Source organism: Haemorhous mexicanus, chromosome 1 (genome assembly GCF_027477595.1).
Source record: "Haemorhous mexicanus isolate bHaeMex1 chromosome 1, bHaeMex1.pri, whole genome shotgun sequence".
Classification (NCBI taxonomy): Eukaryota; Metazoa; Chordata; class Aves; order Passeriformes; family Fringillidae; genus Haemorhous; species Haemorhous mexicanus.
Genome location: NC_082341.1, coordinates 153,951,995 through 153,966,851, shown reverse-complemented (window position 1 = coordinate 153,966,851; position 14,857 = coordinate 153,951,995). Strand labels below are relative to the sequence as shown.

The 14,857-nt window shown below is 41.0% G+C and overlaps 1 protein-coding gene across 5 annotated transcripts in view; it reads left to right on the top strand.

Annotated features, from left to right (window-relative positions):
- The window catches only part of PTK2 (protein tyrosine kinase 2), a 195,961-nt gene that overhangs the window by 98,391 nt on the left and 82,713 nt on the right, over positions 1-14,857 (top strand). For 4 of the 5 annotated variants that reach the window (XM_059867647.1, XM_059867663.1, XM_059867639.1 and 1 more), the window contains 2 exons: positions 3,570-3,736; positions 9,711-9,798. In XM_059867647.1, coding sequence (XP_059723630.1) covers positions 3,570-3,736; positions 9,711-9,798 — 255 coding nt within the window. Of the gene's footprint in view, positions 1-3,569; positions 3,741-9,710; positions 9,799-14,857 lie in introns of those variants that run through there. The other variant, XM_059867689.1, reaches the window with a different exon arrangement.

The following is a 14,857-nucleotide window of genomic DNA, read 5'->3' as shown; positions in this document are numbered from 1 at the left end:
ATAGGCAAATAGATGTTTTACTAGAGACTGCAAACCAGCCATTTGAGTGTCTAAATCACCATGTTTCCTTATTTCTCCAGTTTTTGGTTCAGACTGTGAATTGATAGTGCCTGGAATGAGCTCTGCAGCTTTCCTAAACCACAGCAAAGAGAAGCACTTGATGTGTTTGTTTCATATAAAGCACCACTTCTTCCTTCCTGACAATACATGGCTTTTTGGAATATATTTTCCAGCATTTGCACTTGACCTCCTGTGCACCTGTTCTACTGTCTCCTTAGTGTTTGTGCTTTTCCTTGAGTTGCAGCGCGTACTAATTGTTGCTAATTATTTTCTTGGGCTGACAACAACTACCTCACCACATATAAATCAGAAAATATGTCTATCTTTTATTTTAGATTCTGTGATGGCTTTAGATTTGATTGATGATACAAAAAAAGCTTAAAATCTTGCTCAGTTTTGGTGGGAATTAGGACACCTGACTTCTTCAGCCCTATTGAAATCCCAGCCTGAAGACTAGAGAGGGTTTGAGATGTCCATCTTGATTCTTTCCTGAGTCAGCACTAATGATTTCAGCTGAGCCTTATGCATCAGTTGTCTCAGTAGTTCATGGTCATAGATAATTTTACCATAACTTTTTCCTTTCCAAAGCCATTTCTTATCACAGCAGGAGTAACTATCATCTGAGAACACATACCTCCATTTTCATTATCAACTGACAGTGTCAGACATTGGGGGAGGGATGGATTTCAAAAATGTAATGCTGTATGCTACATGCTCTGTGCAGGGTGCAGGAAGGGATGGAAATGAGTGAATCTCTTCTGTTTGCATAGAGAAAAGCTGGCACCATTCCCTTTGGATGAGAGCTCGCCTGCCAAAATGTTAGGCTTTACTGACTAAGCAGAGCCTGTCCTTTGGGTAAAGAAGAGGTTAAATATGCCTCTGTCTCTTCTGAGAGTGCTTGGTGGTGGTGAGTGTTTCCAGGGATACAGGCAACTGCTCTCCTTTGTAGTTTGTGATACAAAGAGCCTCTAATGCAGGCAAAAACAAACTTAAACAATTTACATTAAATGCAGATTTAAAACCTGTTCACTGACCTGGTAATAGACCTTAGGAATTGCTGGGGAAGGTTGCAAAAAGTGAACTGCTTTAAGAGGAGACAGGATGAGTAATTGGAAGAGTTTCACTGGAGGCTGATGAATGACAGAAACAATGCTTGGCTTGGGAAATCCACTGGGATAAAAATAGGCTGAGGTTAGGAGAGCACTTGGGGGAAGTGTTCCCTTGTGCTTGCCTGGTGTTGCCTCATCCCTGGCACCCATCTGTGGCCTCTCTGCTTCCTCCTTGAGTTGTTTTCCCGAGGTGCCTGCAGGGAGCTGCTCGTTTGCATCAGACCTTTGTTCCCAGCACCTCAGGCACCTTCTGGCTGTCGGGACAGGCTGTGGCTGGTGGGTCTGTGGTGCTGCCAGCTGCTTGAAAGCTTGGATTTGCCCACAGTGTTGTGAAGTTTCCCTCCCACACAATACCAGCCTCTGCAAGCCTCCTGCTTGCTTTGCTGCTGTCCATCTTCCTTCAGGTCTGGGCTCGCTATCCCCTTTGCTCTGGATGTCCAACCCCAGGGCATGGGACACAAGGGAAATTTGGGGCACTGCAGGTTCTGAACTAAAAAGATGCTTCTGAGGGTGCTCACATTGCTGCTCTCAGACACAGAGTCCTGCTGGGCTTGATGGAACCTCTTCTTTCTCAGTCTGCATGAGCTTACTAAACATATCTTGTGTTTCCTTCCTGTAGGCTTGAAAGAATTTTGTTTTACATTTCTCTGTGCACTGTGTTGCTTCTGAGAGATTATTTAAAGGTTGCAGTTTGAGGAGATGTGTGAGCTGATTTAACAGCTTGATATCACCTCACCAACAGCATGATTCCACTCCTACATGTGTCATCTTCCCCCTCTATTCAGATTTAGTGCTTTCTTAATTCTCCTTTTGCAGTTAGTTTTCTGCTCGCTTAATTTGCAGAATCAGGGTTTTAAACATTTTCTTTGGGGTATAAAACAATAAATTTTGGGAAGCAATCACAGAGTCATTTAGGTTGGGAAAGACTGCTTAGGTCATCAGATCCAGCTATGAGCCCAGCACCACGACCAAGTTCACCACTAAACAATGTCCTGAAGTGCCACATCCATATGGTTTTTGAACACTTCAAGGCATGATGACTCTACCACTTCCACAGGGCAGCCAGTTCCAAAGCTTTTACCCTTTCACTGAAAAAATTGTTCCTAATACTCAATCTAAACCTTCCTTGGTGCAGCTTGGGGCCATTTCCTCTCATCCTGTCCCTTGTTCCCTGGGAGAAGAGTCTGACCCCCACCTGGCTTCACCTTCCTGTCAGGGACTTGAGGAGAGCAGTAATGCTCCCCTGATCCTCCTTGTTTGTCTCCAGGCTGACAGCACCATCCTATAGAAAACCCTCTCACCTAACTCAGTCCAGAAGGTCACCTCTGGCTCCTGTGGAACTTCCACTGGTTATGTGCTGATGTTTTCTTGGAATTCTGAGCAAGAATCACTTGTGCATCTCTGCATCCATCTGTGTGTGTACCTGCATGAGCGTTTTCAGTAGGAAATTTTCAGACCATTCCAGGCACAGAAGCAAAGGCTTGGGAATGCCTGAGAGAAGAGTCTGAGAGCAGCCATGGCCCTGGCTCCTGCTGAGCTCTGAGCTCCTGCAGCAAGGATCTGCTGCCTTGCAGAGAGACACAGCTTCCCTTGGACAGGGTTGTGAGGAGGCAGCAGAGCTCCTGCTGGCTCCCTGATCAGGATGAGAGCAGCACAGCCTGGCATGCTGTACCTGAAAGGTTGCTCATCCCTGCTTCACTAACACATCTGATTTTTAGTTACTGCATGCCAGACCTTTCTGATGGCTGACATGGCAATCTGCTACAGGTTTATGTAAAAGGTTACTTTCTTGGGCAAGAGATATTCAAACTCTGAAATTTCCCTCAGGGTGAACAACATTTGTTGTGTTTGAGAATGTTCCTAAATAATTGTCTCTTGCCTGGTTTTATAAGGGATTTCTGCTGAATCTCAAATAAGTCAGGGGAGGAGGGGAAGGAAACCAAAAGGCTGTGGTGGGACCTATGAAATCCTGGCTGTTGGGGCACTGAAGAGGATGAAAGTCCAAGATGATTTTCTGGTTCTTGATGGAGAGTGACTTTTAAAGACTGCTGGTGGGCTTTTTGAACTAATACATCTTGCTTTCATCCACAAACCTGCTTTTGAAATTTTTGCTTTTATGTTACTCTGTTTTACATAGAGGAAATACTGGCCTGACTCTGATAAAATGCATAGAACACATTTACTGATGTTTTCTGAAGTCATGCTGGTAAAACTTCAGCAATTGTAATTGGTTGTGTCAAAGAGTAGCTTACAATAAAGTAGGTTTAGTATTTTTAATGAAGTTTCTACCTATGTGCTACTTAGTATTTTTTGTAGGGTATTACATGGTAATATTTAAAATTTATTTATTTATTTATTGTATTTTACAGTTTGTAAGGAGTGTGTATTTCTCTGTTTTAGGGCATAATTCAGAAGATTGTGGACTGTCACAAAGTGAAGAATGTGGCCTGCTATGGGTTACGGCTCAGTCACCTGCAGTCTGAGGAAGTTCACTGGCTACACCTGGACATGGGGGTGTCCAATGTGAGAGAGAAATTTGAACTAGCCCACCCTCCAGAAGAATGGAAGTAAGGATATAAGTCTGTTCAATGTCAGTCATATAAGTCTTCCTGCCTTGTTGTAAAAAATATTATGTGATTTGGTTTTCTAAGAAAGTTCTTGCAGTGGAATAGAGCTGGTGGAGTGGGGGGAAATAAACTCACCAAACTCCTCACTAAAAGCTGTCAGTAATGTTTTCTTTGCTTTAAAGGATTTTTGTTGTTGTAAGGGGTTTCCTGCAAACTGAAGAGAAACCTGGGATTTAGAGGAAGCATAAAATAGAAGCAGAAATCTCCTAGTCATTTGTGCTTGAATCTGCAAGTTTTGTCATATTTAAAAGGACAAGGATGGTATTCCTAGTTGTGGTATCAGCACATGGCTGCAGTTTTAAAAGGATAAATCTTGTTATTTAAATAAAGCCAAAAGGATATTGTTAAATACTGATTGTATTTATTTATAGACTGAGCAGGAGATATGTGATTTGAAAAGAGTGAAATGCAGTAAAAAATCATTTTATCCCTCTGCTTTTGAAAAACCTCTCAGTCGTTAAATGTACTTATTTTGAGACCCAGAGCAGTAAGGGACATCTGCCTTCCTTCTGACTGTGATCTTCTCAAGTTATACCAGGAGCAATGAACAGTAGAAAGATAACTGCAGAATTTTGGGGTTTTTCATAGCCTGGGTACATTTGCTGAGGTTTTTTATGCAGCTGGCTAGTTGATTAAAAGAAGTGGCATAACCTAAGTTTCTTTAGCGTTTTAGGAGGGTAAGCTGGTGATACCCACTCAGGACAGGAGGGAAGGAAACTCTCTCCACTTTCTTGGTAGAAAGACAAGAGGAAACTAAAATTTATTTACAGAAAGACCCAGTTGTCTGCTAGAGAAAATGGGGAGCTCAGAGTTGTAAAATACCAATAAACCAAATAGAGATCAAACCAGGGATAGATTACAGTGGTTACTTGTTCACTACAGGGGTGTCGTGCTTCTGTTTCTGTGGTTTATGTTCATAACCACAAGTGTGCTGAAGTTGCTGGTTCTTTTAAAGGATGTACATACCTTCTGCAGAAGTATTGTAAATACTCTATACATAATTTCTCACAAGTGGAGTTATTATATTCTAGCAGATGTCACATTTGGCAATATTCAGTTTGTAAATTCTCTTTAGGGTTCTGATTTTAAGAAATTCCACAAATTCAAAGAAATTAGGAATATTTAAAACCTGTGTTTATGGAATGTTGCATATTCTCTTTTATGCATGTTATATTTTATTGTTCCTGTGATCTACACAGGTATTTTCCCTCACAAGAAGTTTTTCATTGATAATATTGTGAAATCACACCTTAGAAAGGAGGAGATTCTTGAATCCTTTCTGTGATTAGTGGTGTTATCCAGTGGTGTGTGAGATGTGAATAATTTATGCCGTGGAAATTGTTACCTCGTGTACCAGTGTCAATTCCCTTTTTATAAGGCAATGCAACTTGCATGGTACACATTGCAGAACACATTTAATTGGTTTTAAAAACAAAGTTTGATATTGTTTTGAAGCTTGTGGAGAGGAATTGTGTAAAATGCTCATGAAAGAGCTGTGATAAGGTGTAAATTATTCAATACCTTTCCAAGTGTCATTTAGTATGTTATCAAATACATGCAGCCTGACATACCTTTTAAACCCAGAGAGATTTGCTGTGCATAATCAAAATGCTGCTGTCATATTTGTAATGCCAAAACACAAACTGTCTAAGATCATATGACAGTACTTGTAGAAATATTTAGATTACTAAAGGGGAAGTAGTCTTGGAATGGTTCTTGAATGAAAAGCTTCCTATAGTGTTTGTAAACCACTAAATACCTCATGCGATTATTTTGTTTTTATCATCCAAATTAAAGGTTTGTGTATTCACAGTGTTCACAAATTACATCTTGGAATTCTTCTGGACTAATCCAGGTACTAGAAATTACATGAATTGTCAGTAGGTTGCACACAAAAGTTACCAGGATAAAATCCATCACCCAGATGGGTGAACCAGGGTTCACAGGATGTGGGGCTCTTAAATCAGAGATACACAAAATGATGAGGGTTGGTGTTAATACTGAGCCTTGAACAGCAGGCACAGCTGCTGTCCTTCATGTCTCTGACAAAACTGCCCTGTGCCAGAGATCTGTTCCTTTCACTGGTGTGTGGTGTCACACAAAAGGAATATCAGGAGGTTCACATAACAAGTTGTGTGTGTTGGAGCAGCCTGTTCCCCACAGGGCAGACACCTCCTAGCTCTGTAGTTGGGGTTTGTAAAGCAGGTCCCTGTAACCAGGTGACATCCATGCTGTGGCTCTGACAGGTAGGAGACACCTCAGTGCTCAGCAGTCCTGGACTCTGAGTTTTGGTAGCTGTGATACAAAAGCCCTGGCACAGATACAAAGCCAGATCACCTGTGGGATGGTTTAATGAGTTGACCAAGTTGATATAACAGATCTGTCCCTCTCCTTGCTGTACTCTGTCTTATTTCTTCTCTGGTTTCCAGTTATCCAGTCCTTTTCCCTTCCTTCTGGGAGCTTTAATACTTCTGTAAGTCTGCAGTGAGCTGATTCAGTTCATTAAACTCACACAAGACTTCCCCTTTGCCCTTTTGGTTCACATCTTCTCTGTTCTGGTTGCTTTCCTGTTGATGTGAACTGAATCAGAACCTGCTGGAGGCAGGGTTGGAACTGGCAAGATTCTTTCTTTCAGTGGCACAAGTTATTAAGAGTTGGATCATCCTTTTTCTTTTGGCTCCACCAGCTGCCCTGGTAGTACTTGTTACTGACAGGGAAGCTCCCAGAACTGCTGAGTGGTGTTCACTCTGCTGTGGATGGGTCACTTCACTCACTGCACAACTTGTGAGCTTTATTGATGCCCACCTTTGTGAGTTGTGTCAGTGCTTCTGAGCCCCAGTGGAGGGGCAGAGCAGAAGCAGAGTGGTGATCTTCCAGGAATAACTTTCCAAACATAAGGGGAGCGATCCTCAGCTGAGGTGCTTGCTCTGAGAGCAGACCTGGTTTGTGAGAAAGGGACGTGTCATCCTTGTGCAGTTGGCTGCATTTCAAAGCCAGTAAATGTAGAGGATATTGAAAACTGAGCCCATCCTTGTGTTGGCCTTTGGAAGTCAGCTCCTTCATTCCCACAGGCAGAGATGAGGTTATAAATAGCTAATGAAGGTCACTCACGGTCACTGTCCCAGCTGAGCTGCTTTGCCTTACCTGATTTTCTCATGAGAGCCTGTTGCAAGAAGCAGCACTTTCATGGCTGATCAGTTAAGAAGACATGTCCCTGTAAAGGAGAGAGATTGATTCTCCTCTGTTTGTTGGTTTGTTTTTTGTTTCTTGGTTTTTATAATCCCAGAGAGTAATGGCATTCTGCATCCTAGAATTACAGAATCATTTGGGCTGGAAGACACCTCTAAGGTCATCAAGCCCTGCAGTTAACCCAGCTCTGCCAAGGCCACTACTAAACCATGTCCCCAAGTGCCACATATGCATGTCCTTTAAATCCCCCCAGGGATGTGATGCTCCCACTTTCCTGAGCAGCCTCTTCCAATCTCTGACAGCCCATGAAGAAATTTGTTCTGATATTGAATATCCAATTTTCTGATCTATAATTCAGTCTAAACCTCTCCTGGTGCAACTTGAGATGGTTTCCTTTCATCCTATCACTTGTTACTTAGGAGAAGAGCCTGACCCCTACCTAGCTACATTCTCCTGTCAGGGAGTTGTAAAGAGTGATAAGGTCTCCCCTGAGCCTCCTTTGCTTCCTCGGCTGCTTCTCACTGTATTTTTTCTGCAGGAGAGATTTAGGTTGGATACCAGAAAAAAAATTCTTAATGGAAAGGATTGTCAAGCACTGGAACAGGCTGCCCAGGGAATCAGTGGAGTAACCATCCTTGAAGGTGTTCCAAAGAGAGTGTGGATTTGGCACTTGAGGACCCTCTTTAGTGGTGAACATGGTGGTGGTGCTGGGTTGATGGTTGGGCTTGAAGATCTTAAAGGTCTTCTCCAACCTTAATGATTCTGTCATTCTAAAATGCACTGGATTATAGAGCCCCCAAAAAGGAAGAAAGTCTTTCACGAAGTCTTATTCCATGGCAGTCTCTGCAGTTGTGTTTGGAAGTAGATTTTAGTGGATATGGCAGAATAAAAACCAGGAGAGGTTCTGCTTTTCTGGATAATGTGCTCGTGCTGCTTTCTCTCCCTGACACATAAACACCTGGAGGTACAATTTGGCTGACACCTAAATTTTAGTGAGTAACCAGTTATCTGCTGGGGATCATGAAATGTAAAGGCTGATCAGCAACAGAAGGTGATTTTATGTTCACTTACATATGAAAGTAATCTGTGAGAGTTTGTCTTCAAAGACTTTGAGTATTTTTTTTGTTTATCTGTGTCTGTGTCCTTGTGTCACAGAATGGTTTGGATTGAGAAGGACATTTAAGGATCACTGAGTCCAGTCCCCTGCCATAGGCAGGGACACCTTCCACTGTCCCTGGTTGCTCCAAGCCCCATCCAGCCTGGCCTTGAACACTTCAGGGATGGAGCAGCCACAGCTTCTCTGTGCCAGGGCCTCACCACACTCAGAGTAAAACTTTTCTCCCTTGTATCCACTGTAAATCTACTCTGTGTCAGGTGTTCTCAGCCTCCTGCATTTCACTCTTTATTTTAACAGTATGTTTCCTGTGCACAGGAATTATGAAATATATTGCCATACTACAAGACATCATTCTAGTATTCTTTGTTTATATACAGTGTGTGTATTTACAATTTCCACATGTTTTCCTTATTTTAATGGTTTCTTACAGGACAGTGTATTTTCAATGAATTCTAAGTAAATAAGGATATTGCAAGTTCTGCTTGCAGTGGAAACCTAGGCAGCACTTACCCCTAGTAAATTTTTTCCAAATCCCCAAGTAAGTCTTGATTACAGGCAAATCACTTGCTGAAAAGAAGTTCTTGTCCTGCTGAAGCCAACTGATAGAAATGTTGTAATATTTGCTCTTATCATGAGCTGATTGTTAAATATACTTACTTTGGGAAGTGCTGTTAAGAGTGTGTGTTAGGATATGCTGTGTTGGCACAGCCCAAGGGATGGAGACATTCATTATCAGACTTCCATTGAAGGAATGTGTCAGAGGAGGAAGCAAACAGTCTCTGTCAAACACTGTAGGCTGTTACCACGGGACAAGCAATAATACTAAACTTAGGGATTGAAAGCCGAAGTTTATGACAAGAAATATTACTAAATTTAGGGGCTGGAAGCAGAAGTTAAGGTTTGGGAAGTGATACAGATTTGGTGTAGGTTGTGGGCCAAGGCTCAATCTGAATTTCCCTCACTTCTGGTGTTGAATTTCCTTAAAAAAAGATGACTGTCAGGTTCAAAACTGTTTGGCTTTTGCATGTGTCTTGATGATGAATAAGGGAGCAGAGAACCTTTCTACAGAGAAATCCCTTCAAAACCTGTGGAAAATCCAGAGGTGACTATTGGAGCATAGATCAGAGAAGGAGCAGAGTCGTGTTCCTTGCTCTGCTGTAGGATGTGGCTCCCTGGTGAGTGACACTGTTTGTCACTCCTGGAGCAGCAGGATCAGCGTTTTAAGTCCCTGCTTGTGACAAGCAGAGATAAAAGCTATTGCCAGGGGTCATGTCAGTGCTTCTGGCAGCTCATCTGTTGTCATCTAACTGGGGCCTCCCTTCCCATGGATCTGGAGCTTATCTGCTCCAAGTCTTGATGCTTCAGTACTCTCTGAAGCTCTGAGAAGGCAGCAAGGCTCTAAGTTTGCTTCTGTTACAAAGGTCCTTTGTAAACATCTCTGTGAAATGTCTGTTACACGTAAATTCTAGTTTAGTTCTCTTGAGTAATCAAAAAGGAAGTTTTCCATAGTTTTCTAAGCTTATTTTGAGTTTATTTGTATTTTTAAGAATGTTTTGAGGAAATCTTAATTTTAATTCTGCTCAACAGTCTCTTCTTCTTGCTTTTCAGATATGAATTGAGAATTCGGTATTTGCCAAAAGGATTTCTAAACCAGTTCACTGAGGACAAACCAACTCTAAATTTTTTCTATCAGCAGGTATGTTCAGTTCTTCAGCTTTGTCTTTTGCTGATTTTGCTGAATTTAGAAAACTCCGGGTTTGTTTATGTGGGTGGCATATTACTGCAGAAACAGAAAAATGGAAAAATCTTAGGTTGCATATATAAAGCAGAAAGGGCACAAAGCCCATGGCATCTTTCTGCTTGAGAAGTGGTGAGGAATATGTTCCAAAACCAAGGTGATTCTGCAGATAATAATTGTCCTAACTCAGATAAAATTGTCTGTTGGTCCACTGGCTTCTTACAGTTAATTCACACTTGATTAAACTGATGAATTTCTTTATTTTTAAGTTTAAGTAAGTGACAATTTCACTACAAACCATCAAATGCTTTTCCCACTCACATTCTTAGGTTATTTTCTTGGGTTTAAAATCTCTTCTGGGTTACTGAAGAGATTACTAAAACTGTGTAATAGTCAAAGCTTCTATAAATTAAACACCAAATTCTAATTTTATTCAGGTGAATTATTTTAATCTGCTTTTACACTGACAAGCTCACAATAAAACCTCCTGGGGGTATTTTTAGGGGAGTCAGGACTAAAATGGTTACACTACTTCCAGCAAGCACAACTGTGCACACATCATTCTTGTCTTAGGTAAATTATTTTTAATATTTTTTTACTGTGTGATGCAATTTTTATATTGATCTGTGATGAAGTTGACCTCTGAAAAGAAACTTCTCCTGCAGTGCTTCCTTGGACTTCACATTCTAGTTTAAGTGATGTGTCTGCTATTTTGGATTCAGCCTAAAATGTCTGAATTTTGGTGAGTTTTTAGTGTAGTACTGCCAGGGGTTCTTGTACAACAAAGTCATGTTCCTTTTTCCTTTAGCAGCAGGGAACTTCCTTCATGCTGGCTTTAAACACAAGAGATTTGTGTTTCCCATGATGCAAAAGTGGGTGATGAGTTCCAAAATAATTCCTGTTCAACACCTGGCAAGCCTGCAGTGTCCTCTCGTTTCTGCCTCAGGGAACTGTTTCTATAAAGCAAGGAGTTTGAAATGCCAGAGGAATATTTGTTAACTTCTAACTAAATTTGGAGAAATCATTACAAAAGGGTACAAATGGCTCAGAATAGAAGGTTTTGGAAGGTCATTGAGACTGATAGGCAGAGCTGACAGCTGCCTGTATCTGACAGTGCCCTGAATCCCAGTGCTGTTATAAAATGAAAATCAGAGGTTCTTGTCTCCTTGCTCTTCACAAAATCCCATTTATTTTCTCTTCCCCTTTCTTTTTCACCTTATAGTGAAGTATTTCTGAATCCAGTTCTTTAAAAGTCACTGCTCTTGGTTTTGGGGTGCTGTAAGGTATTTGGGTCTCTCTTGGTTGTCATGGAAATCAGGTGCAGAACTTGCCAGAACTGTCATTCTCTATCCATAATTCTGCTTTGCTCCATAAATTTCACATGTCCTTTTGGATAAACTAGGACAATAACTTTTATGTGGTGAAGTGTTAAGGCAGCAGCAGTGACGTATGAAAAGAAGGCAAGAGAAGAATTTAGCAGTAACACTGCATCATAAACCAGGCTACAGCAGGGCAGGATAAAAAACCAGGGAAGGATGATTTTTCACATTCTGTTCCTATCTCAGTGTCATTCCTGCAACATTTTAACATCTTTTGCTTAACCACTGCTCTCAGTCAGATGCATCATGTTGTGTGTAGGCAAGAACAACAGAATGTACAGAATTCATACATGCATACATAGATAGCCTGAGCTTTCTGCACAGAGGCAACTGTCAGAGATAAGGAGTGTAGAACCCAGTTAAAAATTTTTAAAAATCTGACAGAAACAACGCCTCTGTTGTCAAATTGGCTTTTCTCAATGTAAAACTCAAAGACATTGCTGTCTTGGATGTTTCAAATGAGTAAAAAAGATTTTTGTGAGGACCAGATGCCTGTGATTTTCTTGTGAGAATGAGACTGGGAACCTTTTTGCTAACTTGGTAATATCCAAACACATTGTTTGTCTTACTAAAAATGTATAGCAACAAATTTAAAAGTTCATGGAGAAGGAGAAGAAACACGGTTACCTCTGTCACCCATGGAAATTGAAATTTTTATGATTTTCTTGAATCTGAGTTGCAAGCCCCACAGTATTGTTGAAGAAGAAAGTTTAAATCCTCAAGTGATCTTCAACTTCTGGAAAAGTACAGAGCATTTTGTAAAGATAACAAAATGTTACTTTAATCACTGTCAACAGGCAGGGTTTATTCATCCAGCTCACCCAGAGCACAATTACCAGGCTGTTAAACCCAAAGCTGGCACACGTTTGTGCTTGCACATGCATGACTGCTCCCATTCACTGCAGCGAGTGCACTGCCCTCTGCAAAGGGCTGCATTTCAGGCTTCTCAGCTTGGGCTTGATATGTGAAATCACTATTTTCTCCTTGATTTTTGACTGTTCTAAGGATGCTGTGACCTTTCTTTGGTTTTGAATTTTCATCTTCAAGAGTCTCGACCAGCTCAAGAACCTGTGCCCAGAAGTGTTTGTGCTTGACGTGCTGCGGTCGTGGCGCCCGTTCTGCCATCTGCGGTGGGCGTGAGCTGCTCTTAATTGGGAGTGTAAAGCAGGGCACTTAATGAGACCTTTCATTCTGCAAGCTGTACAGCAAGGGATTAAAATTAGTGTGTGGGAGCAGGGGGAAACCACACAACTCGTTAATAACATCAGAATCAGTCCCACTAACGATGCCTCTTGTGCTCAGGCTGTGCCTCAGCTTTGAGGCCAGAGAAGGGGAGAGGCTGATCTTTAGGTCATTCCCCTTCACTGGAGGAGCGGTGTGTTCCTGTCATGTCATTTCACATCCCATTTGAGAGCTCTGATCAACGAACTAATGCTGGAACTGTGCCTTTTTGTTTTGTTACTGCTCTCTTTGGCAGGTGTCAGAGGTAGTGGGTGCCAGGATTTCAGGGGTGTCCTCTCTTTTTTCAATCTGTGGAGCATTTAGGTGGTGATTCTGCATGGACTGTGTTACTCCCTTGGGCCCAACTGCTTACAGTTTCAGCCAAATTAGGCAAATTGGATCCCACCCAGTGCTGTTGGAATTGTGAGGCTGAAGTATTCAAAAATCAGGAAAAGCCAGATTTATGGTTGTCTCCACAGTTGGCAGATGCTCACTGCACAGGTTTTATGTGCCAGCCTTCAGTTGTGTCCTGTGGTATTGAATACCCAAATCTGAACCAAAGTGAGCTCTAATCCCACCCACAAAACCTTGAAAGTGTAGTAGAGTGAATAAAAATACTGTAAGTTAAGATTTATCAAGAAGTGGCATCCTTTGTGTGTGTGTGTGTGTGTGTGTTCTATTGGCTGTTTTGTAAATCTCCAGTGAAGATACCTAGATTTTTGTATTAATTATTAACATTTTCCAGAGAAAACAAACATAAAGGTGCAAAAGGAGATTAAAACCCGCAGATTTTGAGTAATAAGATTTCACCATTTTCCTATCCTTTTTGGGAGTATTTTCAGTTGCTTTAAATAAGTGTTGGTGAAATTCCTGGTGAGTGCCTTCCTTTCCCTGTGTTCCAGTGACATGGCTGTTGGGAAGTGGAAATAAAGGGGACAGGCTCCTCTTTTTTGCCTTAGTAGCCGAGTGAGCAACGAGAGCCATATCTCAAGTGAAGACAGAATACAGCTTTTAAAAACATTCATGTAATGAGAATCAGACGTAAGCTGCTTGAATTGCCTTCCTTTTATTGTGGGACAAGAGCCTGCACACATTTATCCTTGAATAACATGTTAGCCTGCAGTAATTGGAGATGGTTTATCCCTTGATGAAAAGGGAGTAAGCATCTGTATGGGGGGTGGGGGCAGCTCTTGGGCATCAGCTGTTCCATTGTTGCTGTCCTTGTGCTTCAAACAGAAGACTTTTAAAGTAACTTTTTGGGTGTTTTTTTAAGATCCCAGTGAGCAAGAAAAGGTTGTTTTTATCAGTGTTGAATTTTTCTCTGCTGCCTTGTTTAGACTGCAGTGTAGAGCTAGCCTGGAAATGTTAATATATATAACAAAGGAGACCACAGGACTGAACTGTGTTCTGAATTTTCTTTTTAAAATTAACCAAAGTTTGTGTAAGAAGAAGTTGTAAGCAGGGGATGATCTCGAGTGAGGGCAGGTCAGTGATGCCCTGAAAAAACTGAGCTGAATTCTGTGCCTGAATTCTGAGGGCTCTGTGCCTCACCAGACAAGTACACTGCAGGCTCATTTTCATAAGAAAACTCTTTTTACAAAGAAAAAATTAAAAAAAAAAGGCAAAAACATCCCCAGAAAAAGTGGAGAAAAAGTTTTTTGTGGACAATTGGCACTTCTTTTCTGTGTCTCTGTAGTGTCTGCAAAGATTATGTTCACACTCAAAAGGTATTTCATTAAATGAAATATCTCTTTATATTGTGGCAGATAAATACATCATGCAAATTAAATTATTTTTATGATTCTGTCCCTGACATGTAGGAAATTTTAAGTCCAGGCAATTATTGTAATAACTTAATGATTAAAGTTTTATAAGGCTTAGGTGCATGAGATGTAATTTAAAATGCAGGCTGGGAATTAGACTCTTTAACCTAATTAAATAACAACATCTCTTATACCCTAATAAAAATAGGAGACCTGAAGCAAATGACTTTGACAGGAAAAGCTTTGAAGGAAATGAAGGACATTGGGAGAAAAGCTGGCCTTGTTCCTGATGTTGGCAGCCTATTTAAAACAAAAAACCCTGAACAAAACAAAAAAAAAATCCACCCAAAACCCAACAGATCTTTCATGAAGAGTTAAAGGCTGAGGCATAAACTGTGCCCTGCAGGGATATAAGAACTACAGCTGATAAAAAAGATACTAAAAATATATTTTTTGATAGAAATATAAATGAATCTGAACCTCTCCTGTCTGCTCTTAACAGCTTGAAAAGACAATTAAAAGTGAGGTTTCCTTGACAGGGGTAGGTTTCTGAAGTTGCTGAATTTCACAGTATCCTATTAAGTATTTATTTTCTCCTGTAAAAGTGGATTTACACCCTCCAAACTATGCTGACATTCTTTTTTTAGGCCCTGC